The sequence below is a fragment of the Rattus norvegicus genome, chromosome 3, assembly GCF_021556685.1.
Source record: "Rattus norvegicus strain SHRSP/BbbUtx chromosome 3, alternate assembly SHRSP_T2T, whole genome shotgun sequence".
Taxonomy (NCBI): domain Eukaryota; kingdom Metazoa; phylum Chordata; class Mammalia; order Rodentia; family Muridae; genus Rattus; species Rattus norvegicus.
The window spans coordinates 42589376-42616725 of record NC_141536.1 but is presented as its reverse complement, the minus strand read 5'-3'; the positions used below and the strand labels follow the sequence as shown (position 1 = coordinate 42616725).

The following is a 27350-nucleotide window of genomic DNA, read 5'->3' as shown; positions in this document are numbered from 1 at the left end:
CTCTGTATCCTTTCCTGCTATGACAGACACTCCTCCCCAGCCTGTTTAATGGAGAGACCGAGGCTACTTTTGAGAAGGGAGGTAAAGCTATCTAACTGAATCTCAGTTACAATAAAACGATATAGGATAAAAATACTGCCAATGTATGTAGTATTTCACCTGTGCTAGCTGAAACATTAACAAAGAGCACTATTGTGACACTTGGTAATATGGTGACTTTCAGTGTTAAAACTGGCTTTCAGCACCTGTGTATTTTCAGAAGATGGAGAAGGCAATATGAGAATGGAGACTTTGGGGGCCTTGGAAACACTCCAAACACAAAAATTGACCTCTTCTCTCACATTCACTCACTTGTATCTCTCACAACATGAGAGATTCTTTGCAAATAAACCATCTGCATTAATGCTGAATCTCCATGGAGCTGAGGACTAGCAAAGATATGTTTTTTTTTCTTTGCTGTTCCCTGGTCCTGTCAGCTGATAACTCCTAGGTGTGGAGTTTTGCACAGATTTGGGGGGAGGGTTGGGGATGGTTATGAGGCAGAGAGAGAGAGAGAGAGAGAGAGAGAGAGAGAGAGAGAGAGAGAGCCACTGAATCACCTATGTGAGTGCCCATGGAGGCCTGAAGAGAGCAGCAGGTCCCCTAAAGGTAGAGTTATAAGAGGTTTTGAACTACTTTACATGGGTGCTGGGAACTGAACTGAGATCTTATGCAAGAACAGAATGTGAGTTTAACCACTGAGCCCCTTCCCCAGGCCCTTTTGTTATTCTTTTTAATTTTCAAATTTGATGAATAATCCCAAACACCAGAGTTAAAGTAACTTAATGGATAACTTGTCATTTAATGCAGGTTTAGATTTTTTTTTAAAACTTACTTTAGGGTTCTTAAATGCTTCAATCTCCCTTCTAACCCATGGCCCAGAGGTAGGATTAAAAGAAGGTTAATGAAAAGAGTGCTGTGGATATGTTTAGAGGTAGTTCCTTGGAGCAATTCCACTCTTCCTTGTCAGGATACCAGCAGTCCAGTTCAATAACAAACACTGAACAGTAGTGGTGGCAAGATCCAGCAGAAACACCAAGGCTCCACCAAATCAGCGGGAGCCAGTGGAAGTGGCCAGAATCAACTGGAATATCAGTAGTTCTTTGGTACATTTCTGTCTACAAAGTGAAGACCAGCAAAGCATTGCTTTGTATATGGGAGAGCTTCCTCTCACTGTTTTGTGGGTTTCCATTTATATTCTTTCTAACCATCATGTGCCCTCTCAAAGCGTCTGTTTTCAGGAAAACATCACATGTTCTCTCACAAGACAGCTTCCAGAAAAAAGATCTCGTGACACAACTGAGTTGTTAAAGAAACCAGAAATTTCCACTTCAATTTTAACAATGGTTAGTTAAGGAGAAGATAGTAAATATTTTATACAGAAAGAACTCAAAATTAACTTGGGATTGCAATTTTCTCTTATGAAATTTTAATATTAGTCCTCCAAATAATATTTTATGGGTACAGAAGTTAATGTCAAGCAAGAGGTTTAATTAAGCAAAAGAAATAAATCAAGAATCACATAATTTAAAATTGTTCCCAATATTCTTTGGTTTGTCATTAAAATTTAGGAATGCACAGAAATAAGCTTATTGAATGAACCCATTCTGTCCTATTTACATGAGACTGAACAAGTTGAAATTAGTTCTCAATATAATTCTACAAGTAACAGGTAAAGTAGGGTGATACCCAGAGATGGCCAATGGGGAGCCTACTTGTTCATTTTCAACTGTCTTTTTTAAAATGATAACTCAGGGTTTTGGAGATGGCTCAGTGTGCAAGAGCGCTTGTTTTACGGTGACCTGAGTCTGAATTTCTAGCTCTCACATAAAAAGCTGGACATGCCTATGTGTTCCTGTAAGCAGCAGGCATTTGCAGCAGATGCCCTCCAACTAGAGTTATGAACAGTGTGAGTCAACCGATGTGGGCTCTGAAAAGCAAACTTAAGTGGTCTTAACCACTGAGCCATTTCTACAGCCCCTACAGCTTCTTCCTCAGAAGAATAAAATACGAATGGACCTTCTTATCTTTTGTGATGATATAATTTTAAGAAAGAGTCAGATGAAATAAAGTACTAAAATGACCAAGAGCCAGAGGTATTTTTTTTCCACATGATTTCCCAGTTGACAGCTTTAGAGGGAAGAAACTTAAGAATTAACTCTAAGTGCCATGATTGGCTGTATTTTCTGCCAAGTCCTAATTATTCATAATGATCTGATATAATTAACGAACATTTATGCAGTGTTTGCAGTGTTCTAGGTACCTGTGTTCATTTAATCTTCTTAATAACTCCAAGGGATGGAAAGCAATGTGATTCTCATACCTGAAGAAGTTGAGATGTATACAAGTTGCATAATTTCCATAAAGCCACATATCTGTGAAGTATTTAACTAGATGGGTGAATCCCGGCTTATTCTTTAAATGCTGCTGTAATGTTTGTGCTGCTCTCGTGGACGCTCTTAGTTATTAATTTCGAGATGAATCCACTTTGGGAAACCTGAGTTTCAAGAAGCCTCAGTACCAAAGTCTTGGACTTGAGGTTTTTTCGCCTTATTCCTACTATTGCTCACACAGATCTGTCTAGCAGATAGGAAATCGATGATATTAAAACTCCTTAATAGTACCCATTTGCTGCAGTAGAATTGCTTTTATGTTCTGAAAGTGCCCAAAGCTGACAGTGTCTGTTTCCATATTCTTAATAGTTATGATTTCCTCTGAGCTAATGAGGCATTGTAATTAAATGCTCCATAAGACATAAGATAATCATGATAAGATTTTGTTACAAGCCGACTTAAAAAAAATATCACCATTTTCATGTGGCATTATTTCTTGAGGGGGTTAAGGAAAATGAAGACAATGCCATGACTCATTTTTCTTATTAACATGTTGCCATTACTTTCACAAGGGAGTTTCCACAGGTTTCCAAGATCAAATCTATCAACCTGTCGTCTGGATAACCATGACCCTGACATCGGATCTCATTGCCTTTCCTACTCAATATTGTAGTAGTCTTTGCCCCACCATCCTTCACCTTCCAGATCTTTTCTATGCCACAATGTCTCCCATCTAACAAATCCTCTTCTTGATCCTACCCTTCTTCAGACAGTGCCATCATTCCACAGCCTGAACTTGGTGTCCAGTTTTTCCCCCTCTCTAATTCTTTTTACATTCTATCTTAATTTTCTTCAGCACATAAAAAACACATTTTTATATTAGATCATGTGATATTTTGGTTTGTATATACATTTTATGGTGCTTAAAAAGAGCAAGTATATATATATATAATATACATTATATATGTCATATAATAGTTACCTTTTTATGGTAAAACATTTATAATTCTCTTCTAAGGCACTTTAAAAGTACACAGTAAATCAGTATGATGTGCACTCAGCCCTACTATGTGATGGCACAGCAGAATTTCTTATTCCTCTCTAGCTGATTTCGCACTCACGGTTCACCCTGTCCTGTGCAACCCGGCCTATAGGAGCCACTGTTCTCTCAAGTCCTATGAGATCAGCATCTTTCACTTCCACATGGTGGACTCATGTGCTACTTGACTTCCTGGCTCATTTCCTTGAATGATGACCTAAGGTACCACCCATGCTGTCACAACTGACAAGAGTTCAGATCTCACAACTAATCTGTATTCATGCTTCTTATCCGTTCATGAGTTGATGGGTACTTGGGCTGTTCCCATTTCTTCACTGATGATAATGATGCTTCATTAAACACAGATGTCTCTTCAACATACTACTTCACTTTTCTTCAGCTATATCGCTAGCATTAGGGTTGATGGATTGTGGGTAGTTCTTTGTTAATCTTTAAAAGACCCTCCATACTGTCCTCCAAACTTTATCTACTCGTCAACTCTGCACATGTTCAGTGTTCTGTAGTCCTCTGCAACACTTGTTCCCTTTTTCCCATTTCACAGTGTCATTCCAACTGGAGTGAGGCCATGTGTAAGGTGACTGTGATTGGCGATTCCTTGATGATTAGCGATGTGGAACATTTTCTTCTTTACTGATGATTAGCGATCTTTCTTTCTTCCGTACTCCTCTCCTCTGGAACCAGTGCATCCTCCAGCTGCAGCAGCACTGCCCCTGCCAAAGCTGTCCTTGTCTTCCGTGTCCCAGTGACTAATCCAAGCGGTCAGTTCTCAGTTCTCATCTTCCTGGAATTATTATGATCAAACTGACCAGAGCCTTCTCTTTGGAAAATGATCTGGTTTACGTCTAGGAAGCCATTCTACGACAGTGCTCTTCTCTTGTCAGTAAGCTTGCATGGGTCTTCCTCACTCTTCTATCTCTTAGACTTTGGAGTAGGTTGGGGGGTTTCATGTTCTAAGTATGCATATTATCTAGATGACCTCAACTAACTTACTAAGAATATAACTTCACATCATTTATATGCTGAGTAGTACTGATTAATATTCCTCTTGAAGTCTACACCTACATACCCAACTACCTCAAATCTAAATGCCAAAGCTGCTTATGCTTTTTCTCCCAGACCCACGATGCTCTCACTTTCCTGTTCTCAACACAGATGCAATCTGCTCTCCTAGTGCTCATCCTAACAGTCTTTGAGTCATTATTGATTTGTAACTTCCCTTTATTACATTTACCTTCTGACATGGAAAGAAACTCTACCTATGTAATACAATTATAAGCATTGCATCAGCCTCCTCGTTGTCTAATTCCTCTCCTCTCCTCCTATTTCAGTCTTCTACTTCCATGTTCTTTCCACTCAAAGCGGCCATGCTGATCTTTGTACACTCACTTCCGGTTATATCACTCCTCTGCCAAAAAATGCACAAATGGACTTTCACCCATTACAAATAAAATCCAAAGTCCACCAGCCTCTAAGGCCCTGCCTGATCTTCCTCCTTGTACTGTACCAATTCATATTCTCATTCACTCCTTTCTATTTGCCTCTGCTCCAGCTATGACTATCTGCTTCCTCCTTCATGAGCATCCTACTACTGTCTCCCAGCCTTTTGCACTTGTGGTTCCCTGAACCAAGAACCATCCTCCTCCTCCACGATGTCTGCACAACCCTCTTCTCGGTTCACTGAAGGACCCAAACAAATGTCATGCTATGATGACCCTTTTTTAATATTGTCATCTATTATCCTGCCCTAGTTTTCCCTCAGTATCTATCACCCCTGGCATGTGTGTGTGTGTGTGTGTGTGTGTGTGTGTGTGTGTGTGTGTATGTATACATGTATATATATACACACATGTATTAAAAATATAACATTTACATTTTCTTGAGTGTACACTCACACAAAAAAAGAGAAATTATGTTTTTTTTTCATTCCTTTATTCCCGGTGCATGGTGCCAAGCACTCAAAGAGTATTGGTTGATTTTGTATGTTTGCTGCACACACGGTGTACAACCACTTAGCTGTACACAGCACATGCCTTAATGTTGAAGTGGGGAGGAAGACCTGTCAGGCCTGGGGCCTCCAATACGATGGATGACCTTGGTGGTGTTATGCAGGCAGTGTGGGATTTTGCCCTCTCATTTGTAAAATGAAGTGTTTGGATTAAACATTCATGGAAATCACCTGAGCTCTAAGTTCTAAGAAGTCATGATTGAATGATTCCGAGGCCTAGGTTACTTTTTACTCTCCCAGACACTTGAAATACAACATCCTTAGTAGATAAACTCCCTCCCTAATGAATAGAAAAGAGAGAAATTAAAACAAGATTATGGGCAAATTCATTTCAGCAATGTCAACACAAGACACCATCATTATGTAATATCGCCCATCCTGAAAGCAGACGTTTCTCCTGAAGAAGCCATGACAGTTATTTTTAAATCAACCTGGCATTTCAATTAAGAATGAGATAACTAATGTGTTTACTCCAGAACATTTTCTTGGCTCATCCTATTATATGGACATAGGATACATCACAACAGAAAGCAGGTTATTGCCAATTTGCGTGAGTGGGAAGCTGTGCTATTCAGGAGTGCACAATACCAGTGGCCAAAGCAATCTCTGTCTAAAATGCTAACTTCTGTATGCGTAGGTATCACCCACTTCTGAACACTTATAGTCAAAGAAGTTAATACTGCTGTATTTGATTCGGTGTGGCTCCTTGGTTTCCCTGTGTCTTCCTTGGCCTCTGGCCTCTGGCTGCATTTAGCAAAAGTGGAAGATGGGAGACTGGGACAAAGCAGGATGGTGAGGGTCCCCAGCTCCTTGCTCTGTTGGGTCCTGCTTGCCTGTCATTCTTTCCCTGCTCCTGTCTGCTGCCCCTCCCCCGATGCTGTCCCTGGTCTTCAGGTGGTAAAGCAGCTCAGCGTTGCCCAGCTCCTCACTGCCTGCATTTTAACTCTCCTTTCAATTTTCAGTAGATCTTTTCAGTTTATTCTAATTTTTGCTTGTGCCCATCTGTTTATTAGTAGGAATCACTGACATAAGAAGTTAGCAAGAGAATAAGAGACAGGAAGTTAAAGGGGTAGCAACCCAGCTATGCCAGCAAACTAAAAGAGGAGAGAGACGTTGTAGTTGAATCCAGTTGAAGAAGCATTTAGTCCCCATTTGCTGCTGATGGATGCCCTTCCAGTGTCTCGCGAGCTGGAGCATGTCCTGAGGGGTACAACGCAACTTATCCTGCAGGTAGCATCTTAAATAGAAGCTTTGCATGAGGCCTTTATAAAACCTGTGAAAATTAAACCATGAGCCCATGAAACGTTTCTAAAGAGCATGAGTATGAAGCCGTATGCAATGTGGCAGAAAGGGACAGTGTTGTATAGGGTTACACAACTGCAGCCACCGTCAGGACTTCGTACGGTGGGTGTCCTGTCACTGGACGTGATAGAAGATACTTTGAAAATGTCAGGAGTGAATGATAGCCCTGGCCCTTGGGTGGCCACTTTCTAAATCTGTTCTTTTGTGTCTAAATTTAAAAGGCAAACTTTGGTGATTACAAAGCATTGTATTCTGTTGTAAAAATACAGAGCAGTGCACAAAATACTATGAAAACACCCCAGACCCACATATCTCCCAAGAGATATTAACAACAATGGCCTTGCACATTTCTATACTCACAAATGTATCATTTTAAATGCTAGATCCCTTACTTGTCAATATATCCTGTGTAGTTCCCTTTTTTCCTACATAGGATTTTTACTGCTTGTGTCCCATTTCATCAAATGATTCACTTGATAAACTCCCATGTTGCCATCTTCTTCATTCTTTTAAGACTGTCAGGAATACACACATATATCATTTTTGTCAATTTCCATGTTTATTGGACTTTAAAAGCTTATTTCTTAGTAATTAAAGTTTCTGAGAGTTTTCTTCTTATTAAATATTGTGTTTACTTACTTGTGTATATGTGTACATACATGCACACATTCATCCCTTAGCACACACACAGAGGCCATTTGCCTCCTGTGGCATACATGTAAAGGTCAGATGACAACCTGAGGGAACTGGTTTTCTCCTTCCGCCATGTGAAGCCTCAGGTCATCAGAATAGACAGCAATTGGCCTTATCCACTGAGCCATCTTGCTGGTCCTGTTTTCTTACTTACAGTCTCATATATTCTTCAGGAGAGAATTCATGATAGTTTATTCCCTTACTAGCCAAGGGTGGACTTGGTTATCAGCTTTCAGCTCAGCGTGTGTGAAACAGCTAAGTTAAGGGCAAGGGAACGTATCAGAAATATGAGCAGTTTGAATTCTGGCTGAAAAGAGATCCCTGAAGGCCAAATAACCAGGCACTATGATTGTAAAACCACTTCTACTTTATGGATCAGAGACATGACTTTGGTTTCTTGCTCTTGTAGAGAGCTGTCAAGTTTTACAGAATGAATGCCTTGCAAATTAAACCACTTAAGCCCCTTTAAGATTTAAATTCTGTTTTAATAAGGTGTGTGTGTGTGTGTGTGTGTGTGTGTGTGTGTGTGTGTGTGTGTGTACCTGGGTGGATTCGGGTGCCTAGGGAGTCCAGAAGAGAATGTCAGATATCCTGGAGCTGGAGTTAAAGGTGGTTGTGAGCCCCTAGGAAGTACTGAGATCTCTGTAAGAACAGTAAACACTCTTAATTGTTCGGCCATCTCTCGAACCTCAAACCATGTTTGTTTGTTTTGTTTTGTTTTTAATTCAAAATTTAACTCAGTCAAGTCACACAGATGCTGTTATAGTGCAGAGTACAGGAAAGATAACATTGACTGAAAGTTTTGAGACTGAGAGCGACATGGGGTTTCTCTCTAGCATAAAACCGCTTGACTTGGGTCTCTGAAGCACCTGGACCCAGAGAAATGGTAGCTATGTATGCTCTTGGGATTAAATACCATGCCCCATGATGGATAAACCAATTTCGTGACTGGTAGGCTGTACCATCAGTGCCTCTTCAGGAATGGATTTATATGAGCAAAACCCCAAACAGAGTTTTCTTCAGTGCTACCTTGTCTGTGGTATTTCTCACTGCATCAGTTTAGCAAATGAGTCTCTTTCATTTCTCTCCTCAACGACAATGCCGGATACAAAAGATGCTACTGTATAGAAATGTCTCAACTTCTAGAAGGTCATGAATCATATGCCAATGCAGAGGTGGCTGTACTATTATGGTAGTTAAATGAACAGAAAAAAAGTAAAAAAGTGAATGTTTATTAAGATGTCCAGTTGTGCTTTTATATATGATAATGTTACATTTGTATATGGGGCTGCATATTTCAGGTCAAAGGTAGAAAGGATGCCTGTAAGTTGCAAAGATCGATTTAAATAAATTAGGCACCGAAAGATGAAATAACTGTTTGCTTTATCGTAAATGCTTTGTTGAGAAAGAACTGAATATTTTAACCTTTGTCCATGGTATCTTCCGCATGTCTGGTTCAGTGTTGTGACCTCCCGCTGTAAAGTTATTAAAGTTCTGGAGATAATAACTCGGGAACACTGTACAGAAGTCTGTTTGTTCAGATGCAATATCACACAGATAGCTTGGAATTAGAGGCCAGCCCTTTTCCTATTATAATGCTTTCGTTCTAAGTTTCTATTTTCTATCTGCAAGGGAGACGGTCTCATTTCATGGTGAGTTTAATGGCTGTTTGACACTCATCTAGGTTTTTTAAGGGTAAACTTTGATGTATGCTTGGAGCATAAACATCATGCTTTCAGGTAGGGTTGTTAATAAGAAACAAATTGTTTTGAAAATTGCTAAAGTAAGGTAGGATATAAAGATGATCCAAGCGCTCTGGGAAAAACAGCACTACATTACATAAATCTATATGGAGCCTATTTTCCTTGGTTTGCTCTCGCAGGTGTTAAGTCTGCTAACATGGAGAGATATGGGACTATGAAAAGGAGCATCTCACATCCAGGACAAATGAGCATCCACAATGAGGAAAGCTGGACAATGGGGTCTTGCTTTGTTTTGTTTGAAACACCATGTCCAAGTAAGAGCTTGGCATTCACTAACCGTCTGATGGCCCACCACTGGCCTGTTTTAAAGATTGCACAAGAAGTCAAAAACTCTGTGCATTTATATCCTCTGTCTCCACAAGGGTCTCAAAGGGCGAGTTAAGTGTCCTCAGTCAGGATTTTAATTTGACGCCTGCAAAGCCAATAATTCTCGATCCACACTTTCTGCTCCTATTAATTGATGAGAACTGAATGGAACTCTCCTTGGGGAAGTACTTAGTTCAGACTTCGCCATGCTGCAAATAAAACTGCTGGCCTAGTTCCCACCCATAACTATTATTCTTGGGCCAGAGACCAGGAGAACTGTCCACTGATTTAACGGTGACCCTCTAAACTTGACAGTGTGTCAGACACAAGGTAAGGTGCTGGGAATACAATGCTAAATAATGCAGATCCATATGGAAGCTAAGCCAAAAAATATAAATAATCCGCTAGAAGGCACACGGAGCCGAATCTGGAAGAAGGAGAAAGGAGGAAGGGCCGAGAAGGCAGTGCTGAAGATTAGGTTTTAAAGGAGGGCCAAGAGGGGTTTCCCAGTCAAAAAGGCAAGGGGGCGCACAATCCCAGGCGCGCAGCAGGTGTTCCCATAGTCCAGGATAAATCCAGGGAGGTGCAATGTAAGCGAATTAAGGAGAGAAGCATAATTTACCATAGCAAAGGGTTCTTGCTGTAGGGGATGGAGTCAGGTTTGTTCAGGTCTTGACAATATAATACGATTCCACAGGAGAGGTGAGACGGTAAGCCATTCTCCTAGGAAAAGCTGTGAAAATGAAGAGGTAAATGAGCTTGGCACCTTTTCTTCCCAGTCTTGGGTATCAGACATTTTTCTGCAAATATGTGCTTAATTTGGGCCTCCAGGACTGAGTTCTCCGTGGAGCAATTTACACCTCCAGATGTCTGTTGTCTCCACTTAGAGGTGTTCTGGGCACTTGAGGAACCACTCGCTCCCACTGACCTTCTGCTTGCCCTCTCTTCCCAAGCCTGTCAGGAGCCCACTCTTGCTTCAATCTCATAGTTGCTAAACCAAAATGCTAGGACTCACTGCTTGCTCTTTATCCCAGGCCTTTAAATTCCCAACAAGCATGCCTCACCCCTCCACTGGACCCCAGGGCTTAGTCCAAGTACCCATCTATCTTCCTACCTTATCGCCTTTCTTCTCAGCACCTCGGCTCTGGCCAGAGTCACACCTTGTCACTGCTTGATTGAAATTCTTCAGTGGCTTCCTCATTTCTGAGTCCTGGGCTACTTATCTAGACTCCCCACAGCTCTCAGTTGGCCCCTTGTATTAACTTACCCACCTATTCTAGTTGTGCGGTTTCCTGACTTCTGGCATAGGTGAGGCCTTTCCTGGCCAATGCTGTTGGTCCCGCAGGCTCCTTGTCCTCCACTGGCCTCTGTCTCCTCCGTGGCTCTCTCACTCCTCTTTCAGCTTGCCTTCTAATAAAGACACTCAGTCTAGCCTGAATCTCTCCCTACTTAAATCTTGCTTAGGGGTTAACGGAATATGTAATGACCTGTTCATTTATTTCTTTACTGTGTCTTTCCTCTACTAAGCCCCATTGTTAGGATAACTGCTATAAATACAATATCCCGGGTCAGCTGTACACTCTATGGCTCTAGGCATGTCCTTAGTAAGTACTTAATGAACAAATGAATGCTAAAGCCAATAACGTTTTAAAATATACATATATGTTAATAGAATGAAACATATAGAAATACCAATTATTGATAAAATAAGAATTGAGATGGTTGTTTGATTTGAATCCTTGTCACTGGTGAAGGCAACAAGTTTGCCTGGATCATTACTGATATATTTAGACTTACTACTTGCCGAGACTCGCTCTGCCTTTCCTGTTGCTTGCCCAATCCCTCCTGTTTAGAAGGCAGGGGTAGGAATGCTGTGAGCAAGGAAGGGTATAGGAGCTGTAAGGATGGAAATCAGCACATACTCAGATACTGTGACGAAAAGGAACCTTGAGCAGCATGCTTCTACTATTTTGGTGGTGTCAGAAAAGGCTCTCTTTATTTTCTTTTTAACTCTAGAGATACGTGTTTAATTGTACTTCAGAGAGGGAAGCAGCAGAAAATGAATGGAGGGGGAGCGAAGAGGAGCACAGATGGAGGAGTAGGGACATTTAAGGACGGAGAACTACCCCTGGGTAAGGGTCTCTTTGGGTCTCTAGACCACTGAGGGAGGAACAGCCCTTCTGCTCCTTGGTGAGATGTTAAAGAAGGTTAGAGCTTTTGTGTCCCCTGTGAAAAATGAGGAAGTCGAGGTAGGTACTGAGCAGAACATAGAGAACATGTCTTGGAATGTTAAGAAATTGGAAGTTATTGACCAGGGATTAATTTTGAAAAGGTAATTATCAATGAAGTTCTCACCGAAGCCATGGATTTGGTACCCACGTTCACACGATTGTATCATTAATGAAAATGGCTATTAAGTATACTCTCTGTTCTAGAAGACACTCCGAAATGCCAAGATTGGTAAATTGCATGTTTTGTAGTCTAGAGGGACAGAGAAGGTATATGCTAATTAGCAACGCATCAGGTTGAGAGCCAAACTAAACAGGATACTGAGCCAGAAGCCAGGCAATGAAGGTGGAGAGGGGCCAATTCTGGTCACAGAGCTTATTGCTATATAATTTAAGATTTTATGAGTGGAATACTAATGATAATCAAATCCTGAAGGAGGAGGCAATTTTCTAGCGAAGTCTTGAAAATATAAAGAATAACAGATTGAAAGGAAGTTTGGAGGTTGGCGCAGGTAGCTTAGATGGATTTGTGACTCAGGTATCTGGATTCTTTTTTTTTTTAAAGATTTTATTTATTTTTTATGTATATGATTACACTGTAGCTGTCTTCAGACACACCGGAAGAGGGCATCAGATCCCATTATAGATGGTTGTGAGCCACCATGTGGTTGTTGGGATTTGAACTCAGGACCTCTGGAAGAGCAGTCGGTGCTCTTAACCACTGAGCCATCTCTCCAGCCACAGGTATCTGGATTCTTGACCGGATCTGGAGGTGACCCGGAGGTCCACACACAGCGCTGAACAAGAACAGGGAAAGGGGGGGTTGGGGATTTAGCTCAGCGGTAGAGCCCTTGCCTAGCGGGCGCAAGGCCCTGGGTTCGGTCCCCAGCTCCGGAAAAGAAAAAAAAAAAAGAACAGGGAAAGGATGATATATTCAGTGTGCATCTCTTTTTCCAGGGATTTCAGTTATAGCAAGGATGAGGTGCTCTGAAGCTTGAAGCTGTGAGGAACCTTTCAGATCATGGCACTGAGGTTTCCCAGGGCCCAGCTCAGGTTTAAACACTGTAAATGACTGCATTGGAGGAAGAAAGCAGAGGTGGGACGAGAGAAGGCAGGCAGAAGAGAAAAAAGAAGAGAGAAGTGGAGGGAAGAAAGGAGCAAGTGAGGGAGGGAAGGGGAAGATCGTGGTTTTTGACCTGCACAAGGCAACATACCAAGTATGGCAGAGACGAGAAGGCATCAGCAGCCAGTCTTCAGAAGGAGCTCTGGTCTTCCTTCCTTGCTAATGCCAAGAGGACACATCTATTGTAGGGCTGGAATGAATAGAAAGAGAAAGTTCTGTTTCATATAGATGTCTTCTAAAGCTTGGTTTTGAAGTGGCATCACCACCATGATAATAAAAGACACATTTATTGCCAAAAAATCTGTAAGAGCATGCAGAAACGTGTAACAATGACTTATACCCCAGGGAAGATAATCTGCTATCCTGCCCGGCACTCAGAGATCATAGGCATTTATCACATGACCTGTGTGCTCTCTGTCTTTCTGTCTCTCTGTGTGTCTCTGTCTCTGTGTCTCTCTCTGTCTCTCTGTGTGTCTGTCTGTCTCTGTCTCTTCATCGTTGTTGGATTCTCTCTGGTTTCTTTCTGTTCTCTTTAAACTCTGCCTTTAGTCATGCAGAGTGGTTTTCACTTTACACCATATTAATCCTTGAGCTGCTGTTCCCCTTCCACTGCATCATTGCTCTGCCCGTGGCCCAGAGGATCCATGGCTGCCTCTTGAGAGAGGCTCCTAGGGATCAGACAACATGCCGGTAGGGCCAGCCAGGAAACCACTTAGCTTTTCTATCTAAACTTTCAGAAGAAGAAGCGCCACACTGGAGGTTTGGCAAGGCAGCCCCAACAGACTGCCTGCCTGTCAGCACCTACGTGCCACTCGGTCTTTTCCTAGCAAGCCCCAGTGTCTCCAGATAGCAACATGGCAACCTAGAGTAGTAGAACGGGGTTTCTATTAACTTGAGTTGCCTAAGCACACTGTGAAACCCTGAAATGGTTCCAGCCCCCTGGAAATGATGCTTATTTGCTTCCATTGAGAAAAGTAAAGCCAGCCCAGGAAGAACAATGGCTTCCATTTTGTCAACCTGATAAGCATGACCTTTATTTTACCACATAGGTCGAGACTACTCTTTACCACAACCGTGTTAATTCGTACTTTCCTCCTTCCTCCCACCCATCTCCTGCCACTTCCCCCAGGAGCATAAAGCTTTCAGCATCCTGCAGTCCATTAGCATAAATAAACCCATGCTTTTAAGGTAAAAATAGTCTTAATGCTATATTTGTTAAAGACTACATTACCATAAGAGGATAAAAATACTCCCGGGTAACAGGTAGGTCATATTCTTCAGAGGCAGTAACATGCTTTTATTGTGGTTCCCTGAGGGTTAATTATTTCAGCCATAGATTAAAATCGAGGTCTCAGCATACAATACATTTCCACTTCAGAAATGGCTAAGCCAAGAGCTTTCCAGAGACACTCACCTTTGTGTTTAGATCTATTTTTTTCTGTTGCCAGTATTTTATAGGCAGTTCTAAAGCGCACACACACACACACACACACACACACACACACACACACACACACACACACACACACACAGATGAAATGCCATTTCAGTCTGATCTTTACTGTATGAGCAACTGGACACTGTTATTGCCTCTCCCCAACTTTATCTGTTGTTAATTTAAATTCGGTGTAACATTTATATGATAGATAAGAAAATACTGGGCTAAGAAACAACAGGAGTGGCAAGAAATGGAAATGAGAGACCTCCAGCGTCTGGAAGAACTGAAGAAGTTAATGGCCGAACAGTCAGTGAAAGACAGAGAAAGGTAAGGGAGGGGTTTTAGTCTGTGGCAGTGAGCAGGGAAAGCATCGTCTGCAGTATGTCAGGATAAGCAACATCAGAGGGAGGATCTGTCACACCGAGTGTTGCCATTCAATATTTATATCTACGAATGGAGATAAATGATTTTTATAATATAGTTTATGCTATCACTTCCACACTTAAACCTCCACATTTCCATGTTGTTCCTCTGGCGGCCTCCTAGATAAAGATTTCACAGAGGGTTTTTATTCCCTCTGGTTACCCACTGTGTGCCAGAAATGATACTGGTGGCTGCTGTGGCTTAATATGTTGACCCAGGAGGAGGAAGCCATTATTTTAATAAGAAAAGGGTCCACTTCCTGGGTCTGAGGCTGGGAGGACAATTCACAGTTATACAGAGCTGTGTGGATGTCCTGATGAACCATCCTTAGAATTCCCTACAATTATGTAACCGCAGAGCCGAGGAGGGCATTTGAGATAATGAGCTTGGCCTTCTCATTTTGTGAGTTGCACCAAGAGATTAAAACAATGCTTTTAAAGATGACTGTATCTGGGCCTAGTAATCTGAAAAGGAAATTCTAAAATAAAGAGCTATATTCTCTAACAGGAAACCCCTGTTATATAAAGGGATCGAGAACATACCAGGGAGTTTTCTAGAGCTGAGGGAGTCTGTCTACAAAAGAGACAAGTCTCTGGCATTGCTGATGATCCTTGTCTCAACGGTCTCTGTCACACTATTTTCTGGGCATCTGAGCACTTTAGAGTTGAGTAAGGAAGCAAGAATATGGCAAAGTCTGAGCTCAAGGTCAGGAGGTCAAACAACCAGGAAGGAAACGCAAGTGAAGGCCAAGATACAAGTGGCTACCATAGGACAGGCTGTGGCTCAGAAAGAGGTAATGGTAGCCCCCAAAGAACTGTGTACCAAGGAGCAACGCAAAGGCTGTGGTTAAGAGGCTGGCTGGCCATTCCAGCTCTCCCGGGGAAGGAAGGAGCCGCAGGAACTGAGAGGGGTGTGGGAAGCAGAGCAGATGTGGAGTCCCAGCATTTGGGACATGCTTCTTACAGAACGTGTCTCTTAGCAGGGAGCTTCTCTGATTACAGAACCATTTTCAGTCTTTTGCTTCCTGTCCTAGTAATTATCAAGATTAGCTGATTCAGAGCTTCAGTTGAGAAGGAGAAAGAGAAAATCAGATTAGTATGTCTTACATAACAGGAAAAAAAATAGCCATATTACAGCACAGCAAAAAGGACCAAGGAGAGGGAACCATAACTCAGGATTTTATTCTTGACTCAGCTTTGAATAGTGTGTGACCTTGGGAATGTCAGTTTTTACCTCCCACAAGGTTCTGTCTTGTCCATCAGAAAACATCTGAAGGCTAAAAGCTGGTCACTTTTAAGAGTTTGTGATAGATCTCCAATTCCCTTGATGGAAAAAAATACAGATTTAAGTAATTGTGAGGCCAGTCCTCTCATGTTGGTGGTAAATCACGCTTTTCAAATATCATGATATATACAGGCTATATAGTTCTCTGAAAAAGGCTGTGATACTGTGGGTTGTAGCCACTAGAAAAAGGCATCCACAGAGCCTTGGGCTCAGTCCCTAGCACCACTGCATGGGGTGGCAAATGCCTCTAATCCCAACTGGGGATTAGCTGGAGAATCAGAAGTTCAAGGTCATCCTTAGGTATATAGCAAGTTCAGGGCCATCCTGTGTCAAAAGAAAAAAATGACAGAGATAGAAATACAGTTCTCATTCTGTGACTGGAAATGCAGTCTTAGGTATAAAAAGCTTTCACCCCGACAATGACTAGAGGCTACGTTTGTCTATAACCATTCTGTCACTAAGAAATCTGCTAGGTAGTTGAAGAATTTTTCTCTAATAACATAATGCAATAATAAGAATCATGTTTGATATTTTAACATAAAGCATGTTTTCCCCATTGGATTAAGAAGGCCTAAAATATTAGCTTCTAGCTTTGCCTCGTAATATACAGATGTGGCCTTGAGAGTTTGAAAACTCTGCTCATTTCCTTTTTTTCTCTCTGAATACGGAAGACCAAGGTTCACGAAAATAACACATTCATCAAAAGACTGATGATGGGTGGAGAACATGAGACCTTCATTTTGGGATAAAATTGCTGCATTTTGAAGGTGTCATGTGGCTTGACATAATAAAAAGACAATCATCTCCACATCTTTTATTCAAAATATTTTGTCAAAGTTTATACTAACCTTCTAAATTCCCAATGCTTCTTCTTCAATATGTTCTTGAGGCTGAGAGAGAAGACTCCAGAACTGGGTGGTTGCTATTCGAGTCCTGACTGAAATTTGGGTAAATTACTGTCTTGGGCTTTAGTTGGTCATATGCACAATGAATATATAAACAGTATCTACATCAGAGGATTAAAACTACCAATAGATATCGAACGTTAACTCACCGCCTGGAACACAGAAGGTTCAGTATACATGATTTCCGCGAACTGACTTTTTAATGACAAGATGCTTCTAAGGCAGTTGTGTCCACATACTTAAATTTTAAAATATTAAACAAAACCACATAGTAATGAAACCATTCTTATAAAAATGAATCCATTTACATTAAACCAAACTTCTGCTTAACGCCTGTCCTCCTGCAATGTCTTGTCTGGAATTCATTGCTGTTATCTGCTGTTTAACACCAGATCATCTATATGTACATAGGCAAAAGTACAAGTGGAAGGACAACCAAACCAACCTTCAGTATGCTGCAAAATACAGTATCCTTGTACTGGTCAGCTAGAGCTGTCATGAGGAAATATAGTCACTGGGAGGGTTGAAAATCTGGGATCTAATGTTAATTCTAAGGCCTAGAAACACCAAATGGGAAAGGGTCCTAGTGAGGAAACCCCCCCCCCCCACTGCTGGCCTTCAGAAAGCAGTCCTCTCATGGAGACTCCCTTCACTGGGCTGAGCGAGCCAAGTTCTCAGATTTCTTTTCCTATAAGGGCGCTAATACCCTTGTAAAAGGCTCCACCTTTTCTCCAGGCCACTGGGAATGAAGGTGTGTACATAGGAATTTGAGGTAGACACATTCAACATAACCATCTGGAAGAAAACAAAGTGTATTTGCCTCACTGCAGACTGCATGTGAACTTAGCTATTTTGGGGTTGCTGTTAGCAAAGAATACCAATGGAAATTTTAGAAAAGACACCTGGTCTGGTAGTGAAGTGTCCGCAGCCTCTGCCACAGAAGGATAAACTAGAAAAAGGTTCTTCTCCTGAACCAGGGCACACAGCTTGGCAAACAAAGACAAAACAAGGAGCAACCTTCAAGATGATCCATGGTAACCCTCAAAATAAAACCCTACCTAATCTTCTAAAACAGAGAATAAGCTATTCATTCCCCTTCTAAAAATTAGCAGTGTAGCCATCTGGAATTTAGAGTCATAAACATGTGAGCTAATTCTGTGACTTCCTTTTTTCCCCCCTCTAATTTGATGGCTAACTATCTCAGAACCAATTAATATTGACTCATCCTTACCCGTTGATTGAGTACACTGCTTTTATTATATATTACATTTCTAATTATATTTATATGCCCATATGGACTCTTAATTAGATTAAATAAAAGTTGATCTCTATTTATACTTCTGCCTGGACACCATGCTGTTCAACCAGCCTCTTGTGCTGTCTAGTAGGACAAGTATTCTCCTCAAAAATAACTACTCTTACTATGATACCTCTATTATGAAATCTGTTGACTTTTTGCATTAAAATAATGTTAAGAAAAGCTCACTACACATACACACACACACACACAATTAATCTCCAAATCTAGAAACATGTTGCCAAAATAGCTTTCTAGTCCTTTCTTTTCTCAGGTTCTCATAGATTTTTCCAGTAGAAGTTGGGACATTATCGTGATTGAGAAAGGAACTTGTGACCAAGACAGTAATTTCAGGTTCCTTTTAGGGGAGAGGATAAAAAAGTCTGCCTTTAGACAGCACAAGTAGGGATGCAGGGACATACAACCTATGATGTTTATGAAGTATTGAGATCAATTAACTTGGGTAATCCATGTCATTGAAGATAACACCAGAGAAAGAAAAATGGTCTTGAATATAATTGTTTTTACTGTTTTAATGTCTCTTATATTCTTTGACAACTTCATAATCTATACAATTTGCCTCGATCAAATACCTAACCTAAGCTACCCCTAACGTCCTCTTCTTGCTCCCTACTCCCCAATATGTCCTCTTTATCTACTTGTGCATGTGCACATTCATACCCCAGTAAGTGTAGTTAGAACTGCCAGCTAGACTGTTGACTCATCTCGTTGGCCTGGTCTTCTGCAGGTAGCTAGGAGGTTTTGTTTATTTAAGTTTTTCTCTTCTTTTGCTTTTTTTAAAAAATTGGATATCTTAAGTATTTACATTTCAAATGTTATCCCCTTTCTCAGTTTCCCCCTCTTTCATCCCCCCTCCTCCTGCTTCTGTGAGGATGCTCACCCTAGCACCCACCCACTCCCACCTCACTGCCTAGGGATTTCCCTACACCGGGGTATTGGGTTTACATAGGACCAAGGGCTTCTCCTTCTATTAATACCAGACAATGTCATCCTCTGCTACATATGAGGCTGGAGCCATGGGTCCTTCAATGTCTACTCTTTGGTTGGTGGTTTAGTCCCTGGGAGCTCTAGGGTGTCTAGTTGGTTAATTTTGTTGTTCTTCCTATGGGGTTGTGAACTCCTTCAGATCCTCCAGTCCTTTCTCTAACTCCACCATTGGGGTCTCCATGCTCAGTCCGATGGTTAGCTGCAAGCATTCTCATCTGTATCAGTAAGGCTCTGGCAGAGTCTCTCAGGAGACATCCATATCAGGCTTCTGTCGGCAAGCACTACTTGGCATCAGCAATAGTGATTGGGTTTGGTAGATGCATATGGGATGGATCCTCAGGTGGGGCAGTCTCTGGATGACCTTTCCTTCAGTCTTTAATCCATTCTTTGTCCGTGTATTTCCTTTAGATAGGATCAATTTTGTTTTAAAATTTTGAGAAGGATGGGTGGTACCATCCCCCAACCAGGGGCCTTGCCTAACCTCTGGATATGGTCTCTACAGGTTATCCCTCCCTTTTGATGGACATTTCAGGTAATCTCATTTCTGTTGGGTCCTGGGAGACTCTTGCTTTCCTGGCATCTGGGACTTTCTGGTGGCTACCCCCAGTTTCCCATCCCCCATTGCTAAACACTGCTGTTCAAATTTCTGACCCTCTCTATATCAGCCCTGTCTCCTCCCATACCTGATCCTGCCCCCTCTTTCCCCCTTCTCCCTCCTCCCTTCCTCCCAAGACCCTCTAACTCTCTACCTCCCATGAGTATTTTGTTTCCCCTCCTAAGAAGGACTGAAACATCCACATTTTAGCCTTCCTTCTTCTTGAGCTTCATATGGTCTGTGAATTGTATCTTGGGTATTCAAAGTGAGTGCATACAATGTGTGTCCTCTTGAGACTGGATTACCTCACTCAGAATGGTATTTTCTAGTTCCATCCTTTTGTCTAAGAAGTTCATGGAGTTACTGTTTTTAATAGCTTAGTAATACTCCATTGTGTAAATGCACCACATTTTCAGTATCCATTCCTCTGTTGAAGCATATCTGGGTTCTTTCCAGCTTCTGGCTATTATAAATAAGGGTATTATGAACATAGTGGAGCATGTGTCCTTGTTATGTGTTGGAGCATCTTTTGGATGCATGCCCAGGAGAGGTATAGCAGGATCCTCAGGTAGTGCAATGTTCAATTTTCTGAGGAACCTCCAGACTGATTTCCAGAATGGTTGTACCAGTCTGCAATCCCACCAACAATGGAGGAGTGTTCCTCTTTCTCCACATCCTCGATACCATCTGCTGTCACCTGAGTTTTTGATCTTAGTCATTCTGACTGGTGTGAGGTGGAATCTCAGGGTTGTTTTGCTTTGCTTTTCCAGATGAAGAAGGATGTTGAACATTTCTTTAGGTGCTTCTCGGCCATTCAATATTCTTCAGTTGAGAGTTCTTTGTTTAGCTCTGTTACCCCATTTTTAATAGGGTTATCTGGTTCTCTGGAGTCTAACTTCTTGATTTTTTTTATATATTGGATATTAGCCCTCTATCAGATATAGAATTGGTAAAGACTGTTCCCCAATCTGTTGGTTTTGTCCTATTGACAGTGTCCTTTGTTTCACAGAAGCTTCGCAATTTTATGAGGTCAACAATCTTAAAGCATAAGCCATTGATGTTCTGTTCAGGAAAGTTTCCCTCATGCCCATGTGTTCAAGGCTCTTCCACACTTTCTCTTCTATTAGTTTCAGTGTATCTGGTTTTATGTTGAGGTCCTTGATCCACTTGGATTTGAGCTTTGTACAAGGAGATAAGAATGGATTGATTTGCATTCTACTTGCTGACCTCCAGTTGAACCAGCACTATTTGTTGAAAATGCTATCCTTTTTCCACTGGATGGTTTTAGCTCCTTTGTCAAAGAGCAAGTGACCATAGGTGTGAGAGTTCATTTCTGGGTCTTCAATTCTATTCCATCGATCTACCTGCTTGTCTCTGTACCAATATCACGCAGTTTTTGTTTTTGTTTTTTTATCACACAAATATCTATAATACAGCTTGAGGTCAGGGATGGTGATTCCCCCAGAAGTTCTTGTATTGTTGAGAGTAGTTTTCGCTATCCTGGGTTTTTTGTTACTCCAAATGAATTTGCAGATTGCTGTTTCTAACTCTATGAAGAATTGTTTGGAATTTTGATGGGGGTTGCATTGAATCTGTAGATTGCTTTCGGCAAGATGGCCATTTTTACTATATTAATCCTGCTAATTGATGAATGTGGAAGGTCTTTCTGTCTTCTGAGATCTTCTTCAATTTCTTTTTTCAGAGACTTGAAGTTCTTGTCATATAGACCTTTCACTTGCTTGGTTGGAGTCACACCAAGTTATTTTATATTATTTGTGGCTATTGTGAAGGTTGTTGTTTCCATAATTTCTTTCTCAGCCTGTTTATCCTTTGAGTAGTGGAAGACTACTGATTTGTTTGAGTTAATTTTATATCCAGCCACTTTGCTGAAGTTGTTTATCAGTTGTAGGAGCGCTCTGGTGGAATTTTTTCGGTAACATGTATACTATCATATCCTCTACAAATAGTGATATTTTGACTTCTTCCTTTCCAAATTGTGTCCTTTTGACCTCCTTTTGTTGAATAATTGCTTTGGCTAGGACTTTGAGTACTATATTGAATAGGTAGGGGGAGAATGGGCAGCCTTGTCTAGTCCTGATTTTAGTGGGATTGCTTCTAGTTTCTCTCCATTTAGTTTGATGCTGGCTACTGGTTTGCTGTATATCGCTTTTACTATATTTAGCTATGGGTCTTGAATTCCCGATATTTCCAAGACTTTTATCATGAAGCGGTGTTGAATTTTGTCAAATGCTTTCTCAGCATCTAATGAGATGATCATGTGTTTTTTTTTTTTAGTTTATATAGTGGATTATGTTGATGGATTTCCATTATATTGAACCATCACTGCATCCCTGGGATGAGGCCTACTTGATCATGGTGAATGATTGTTTTGATGTGCTCTTGGATTCAGTTTGCAGGTTTATTGAGTATTTTGGCATCAATGTTCATGTGGGAAATTGGTCTGAAGATCTCTTTCTTTGTGTAGTTTAGGTATAAGTGTAATTGTGGCTTCAAAGAAATAATTCAGTAGTATTCCTTCTGTTTGTATTTTGTAGAATAGTTTGAAGAGTATTGGTGTTAGGTCTTCTTTGAAGTTCTGATAGAATTCTGCACTAAGCCCATCTGGTCCTGACCTTTTCTTTGAAGGGGGGGGCACACTTTAAATGACTGCTTGCCTCTATTTCTTTAGGTGTTATGGGACTGAGATATGGTTTATTCGATCCTGATTTAACATTGGTAGCTGGTATCTCTCTACAGAAGTGTCCATTTCATCAAGATTTTCCAGTTTTATTGAGTATAGGCTTTTGTAGTAGGATCTCATAATTTTTTGAAGTTAGATATATCTGAAGTCTCTTTAAGGCCAAACACTGCAAAGCCAGTGATCCAATATAGCAAAAGAGGCAGAGACAGGAGAAGCCCTCAGACCAGTCTGCGTAGAACAAACAGCAACAGAATATCCTGTCTCAAGAATGTTAAAAGCTGAAGACTGATATTCACAGGTGCCCTCCAATTTCTACAAGTGCACCATGGCACCCACATATCCACATCCATGTATAGGCATGCATACACACATTTATTTTTAAAAAGCATCTCAAACTTTCATTGAAGAACAATGCCATTCAAGATGATATCTTTAGAGGGGAGTATAAACTTCGCTATTGGTTGGTAATGAAGTGGCTACTTCCAAATGGAGGGTTGGGTAGGATGACTGATATGGGCTATTTTGGGGGAGAGGGGGTTAGTTCTTCAACTTTATCTGACTTCATCGGGTTAGTTCTTATCCACACTGACTGACTGTGGAGCTTTGGATGCAGTAACAGGTATGTAAGTTACCAGTGTGTGGAGCTTGTTTGGTGAGTCTTCACTCACCCTTATTACATTTTCTGGACAAACATACATGGATTCAATATGGAACATTCCTTACTTCTTAGTCCCAGATGGCTTTATTGAACCTGGTGTCAATGTGCACATCTGGAGTCCCCATCTCCTTCATGAAAAATTTCCAGATGTCTTTGCAAACCTGAGAGCCACACTTCTTTAAGCTCACTCCATGAATACACTTGTGAGTGTTAATGGTGCACACTCTCAGGTCACCCCCTCATTGATGACTCTCCTTTTTTGGGGGGTGGGTGGGCACCATTCTGCCGAGCCCAAGTGGGAAAGGACTGGAGAACTGGTACCCGGGATTGTCTGATGTGTGTTCTGACCCTCCTAATTATTACACTAATGTCCAACCCCCTTTCCAGGGTTCAAAACAGTGATGTATACATCATTATAACATTCTGGTAACATTCATATTCTTAAAAATATGAAAAGATGCATGTAGAATTGGTTTTAATAATATACTTCATTTAATTCAACAACTACCTCAAATATTGTGGTTTCAATATATCACCAATATACAAATCACTAATGAGATATTTTACAGCCTTTTCCTCCTCTTAAGTATTTGACATCTGGTATTCATTTTATACCTAAACTCAAGCCAGTCACATTTCAGCCTGTTTTGTCAGTGACAGCAGTTGGACTGGAGCAGCCTATATCTTCAGGGACTACCATTAGATTGGAAAATGACATCTGTAGTCAAACTGGGCAGCCTTCTCATTGTGGAGGGGAGCAGGGTAACTGTTGCTTATAAACTGCCTGCCTTAGAGAATTGGCATTTGTCTTGGGACACACTGCAAACCTTGCTGTTGTTTGCTCATACTCCTGCACCCTTCAGGGTCTTCACTACCCTTGCCATGATACCCTTTGTGTCTGTTGTCTCTGGTAGTCTGCCTCTGTCCCCATGAAATCTGTTGCTGATAAAGCCAGTCTTATTTACCCTCAATGTGCAGACCCACATCTATTGCCACTGTCCATGTACAGACATACCCTGTGGTCCTGACAGTTCCCTCTTGGATGAGTTCTTTCTCCTAGAACCTGCCAGCTCCTGGTTTTTGCAGAAACTGCACTGTGCTTCTTTTTTTTTTTTTTTTTTTTTTTTGGCTGTCAGCATCTTTTTTATTGGATATTTTTATTTATTTACATTTCAAATGTTATCCCCTTCCCAGTTTCCTTCCATAAACTCTCTATCCCATGCCCCCTCCCCCTTAGTCTATGGGAGTATTCCCCTCACCAACCAAACACCCCTTCCCCTCTCCCTGCCCTGATATTCCTCTACACTGAGGGAGTCCAGCCTTGGCAGGACTAAGTGTTTCTCCTCCCATTGGCGTCCAACGAGGCCATTCTCTGCCACATATGAAGCTGGAGTCATGGGTCTGTAAATGTGTACTCTTTGGATGGTGGTACCTTCAGCTCCTTCAATCCCTTCTCTAACTCCTCCAATGGGGACCCAGTTCTCAGTTCAATGGTTGACTATGAGCTTCTGCCTCTGTATTTGTCATGCTCTAGCAGAGTGTCTCAGGAGACAGCTATATCAGGCGCCAGTCAGCATGCACTTCTTGGCATCAGCAATATTGTCTGGGTTTGGTGACTGTATGTAGATGGGCTAGATCCCCAAGTGGGGCACTCAATGGATGGCCATTCCTTCAGGCTGTGCTCCAAACTTTGACTCCGTACCTCCTCCTATGAATATTTTTGTTCCCCCTTCTAAGAAGGACTGAAACATCTGCATTTTGGTTATCCTTCTTGAGTTTCATGTGGTCTGTGGATTGTATCTTGGATAGTCCTAGCTTTGGGACTAATATCCACTTATCAATGAGTGCATACCATGTGTGGTTTTTTTTGTGACTGGGTTACCCCATTCAGGATGATATTTTCTAGTTCCATCCATTTGCCTATGAATTTAACAAAGTCATTGTGTTTAATAGATAAATAGTACTCCACTGTGTAAATGTACCACATTTTCTGTATCCATTCCTCTGTCAAGGGACATCTGCATTCTTTCCAGCTTCTGGCTATTATAAATAAGGCTGCTATGAACATAGTGAAGGATGTGTCCAATTTTCTCATGAATTGCCAGACTGATTTCAAGAGTGGTTGTACCAGCTTGCAATCCCACCAACAATGAATGAGTGTTCCTCTTTTCCACACCCTCACCTGCTGCTGTTTTTGATCTTAGCCATTCTGACTGGTGTGAGGTAGAATCTCAGAGTTGTTTTGATTTGCATTTTCCTGATGAATAAGGATGTTGAACATTTCTTTAGGTACTTCTCAGCCATTCGATATTCTTAAGTTGAGAATTCTTTTTTTTTTTCAGTTACTACTGTACTTTATTGTGTTCAACCAAATCACCATGTTACAAAAATAGCAAGCTGCCATAATAAAAAATAAGGCTCCTCTATCCAGCACCAGATAGCATCATTTTACTTTCAAGCCTAGAAATTGCACACTTGTATATAAACCAATCGAAGATGAGGATTGAGAGTTCATCTTGGTGGATTTTTCCTTTGATGAATATGAAGTGTCCTTCCTTATCTTTTTTGATGACTTTTAATTGAAAATTGATTTTATTTGATATTAGAATGGCTACTCCAGCTTGCTTCTTCTGACCATTTGCTTGGAAAGTTGTTTTCCAGCCTTTCACTCTGAGGTAGTGTCTGTCTTTGTCTCTGAGGTGTGTTTCCTGTAGGCAGCAGAATGCAGGGTCCTCATTGCGTATCCAGTTTGTTAATCTATGTCTTTTTATTGGGGAGTTGAGGCCATTGATGTTGAGAGATATTAAGGACTAGTGATTATTGCTTCCTGTTATATTTATATTTGGATGTGAGGTTATGTTTGTGTGCTTTCATTCTCTTTGTTTTGTTGACAAGACGATTAGTTTCTTGCTTCTTCTAGGGTATAGCTTGCCTCCTTATGTTGGGCTTTACCCTTTATTATCCTTTGTAGTGCTGGATTTGTAGAAAGATATTGTGTAAATTTGGTTTTGTCATGGAATATCTTGGTTTCTCCATCTATGTTAATTGAGAGTTTTGCTGGATACAGTAACCTGGGCTGGCATTTGTGTTCTCTTAGGGTCTGTATGACATCTGTCCAGGATCTTCTGGCCTTCATAGTTTCTGGCGAAAAGTCTGGTGTTATTCTGATAGGTCTGCCTTTATATGTTACTTGACCTTTTTCCCTTACTGCTTTTAATATTCTTTCTTTATTTTGTGCGTTTGGTGTTTTGACAATTATGTGACGGGAGGTGTTTCTTTTCTGGTCCAATCTATTTGGAGTTCTGTAGGCTTCTTGTATGCCTATGGGTATCTCTTTTTTTAGGTTAGGGAAGTTTTCTTCTATGATTTTGTTGAAGATATTTACTGGTCCTTTGAGCTGGGAGTCTTCACTCTCTTCTATACCTATTATCCTTAGGTTTGATCTTCTCATTGAGTCCTGGATTTCCTGTATGTTTTGGACCAGTAGCTTTTTCCGCTTTACATTATCTTTGACAGTTGAGTCAATGATTTCTATGGAATCTTCTGCTCCTGAGATTCTCTCTTCCATCTCTTGTATTCTGTTGGTGAAGCTTGTATCTACAGCTCCTTGTCTTTTCTTTTGATTTTCTATGTCCAGGGTTGTTTCCATGTGTTCTTTCTTGATTGCTTCTATTTCCATTTTTAATTCCTTCAACTGTTTGATTGTGTTTTCCTGGAATTCTTTCAGGGATTTTTGCGATTCCTCTCTGTAGGCTTCTACTTGTTCTCTAAGGGAGTTCTTTATGTCTTTCTTGAAGTCCTCCAGCATCATGATCAAATATGATTTTGAAACTAGATCTTGCTTTTCTGGTGTGTTTGGATATTCCGTGTTTGCTTTGGTGGGAGAATTGGGCTCCGATGATGCCTTGTAGTCTTGGTTTCTGTTGCTTGGGTTCCTGTGCTTGCCTCTTGCCATCAGATTATCTCTAGTGTTACTTTGTTCTGCTATTTCTGACAGTGGCTAGACTGTCCTATAAGCCTGTGTGTCAGGAGTGCTGTAGACCTGTTTTCCTGTTTTCTTTCAGCCAGTTATGGGGACAGAGTGTTCTGCTTTCGGGCGTGTAGTTTTTCCTCTCTACAGGTCTTCAGCTGTTCCTGTGGGCCTGTGTCTTGAGTTCACCAGGCAGGTTTCTTGCAGGGGAAAAGTTGG

At 41.1% G+C, this 27350-nt stretch overlaps 1 protein-coding gene across 9 annotated transcripts in view; it reads left to right on the top strand.

The window, feature by feature from the left end:
• Positions 1 to 27350, top strand: part of Ccdc148 (coiled-coil domain containing 148) — a 279259-nt gene that overhangs the window by 190311 nt on the left and 61598 nt on the right. For 5 of the 9 annotated variants that reach the window (XR_015682842.1, NM_001107732.2, NM_001431632.1 and 2 more), the window contains 1 exon segment: positions 14499 to 14617. The exons of the other annotated variants lie outside the window; for them this stretch is intronic. Coding sequence is in view for 4 of the 5 variants with exons in the window: in NM_001107732.2 (NP_001101202.1) it covers positions 14499 to 14617 (119 nt within the window). In the remaining variant the exon portion in view is untranslated. 9 annotated transcript variants of the gene reach the window in all.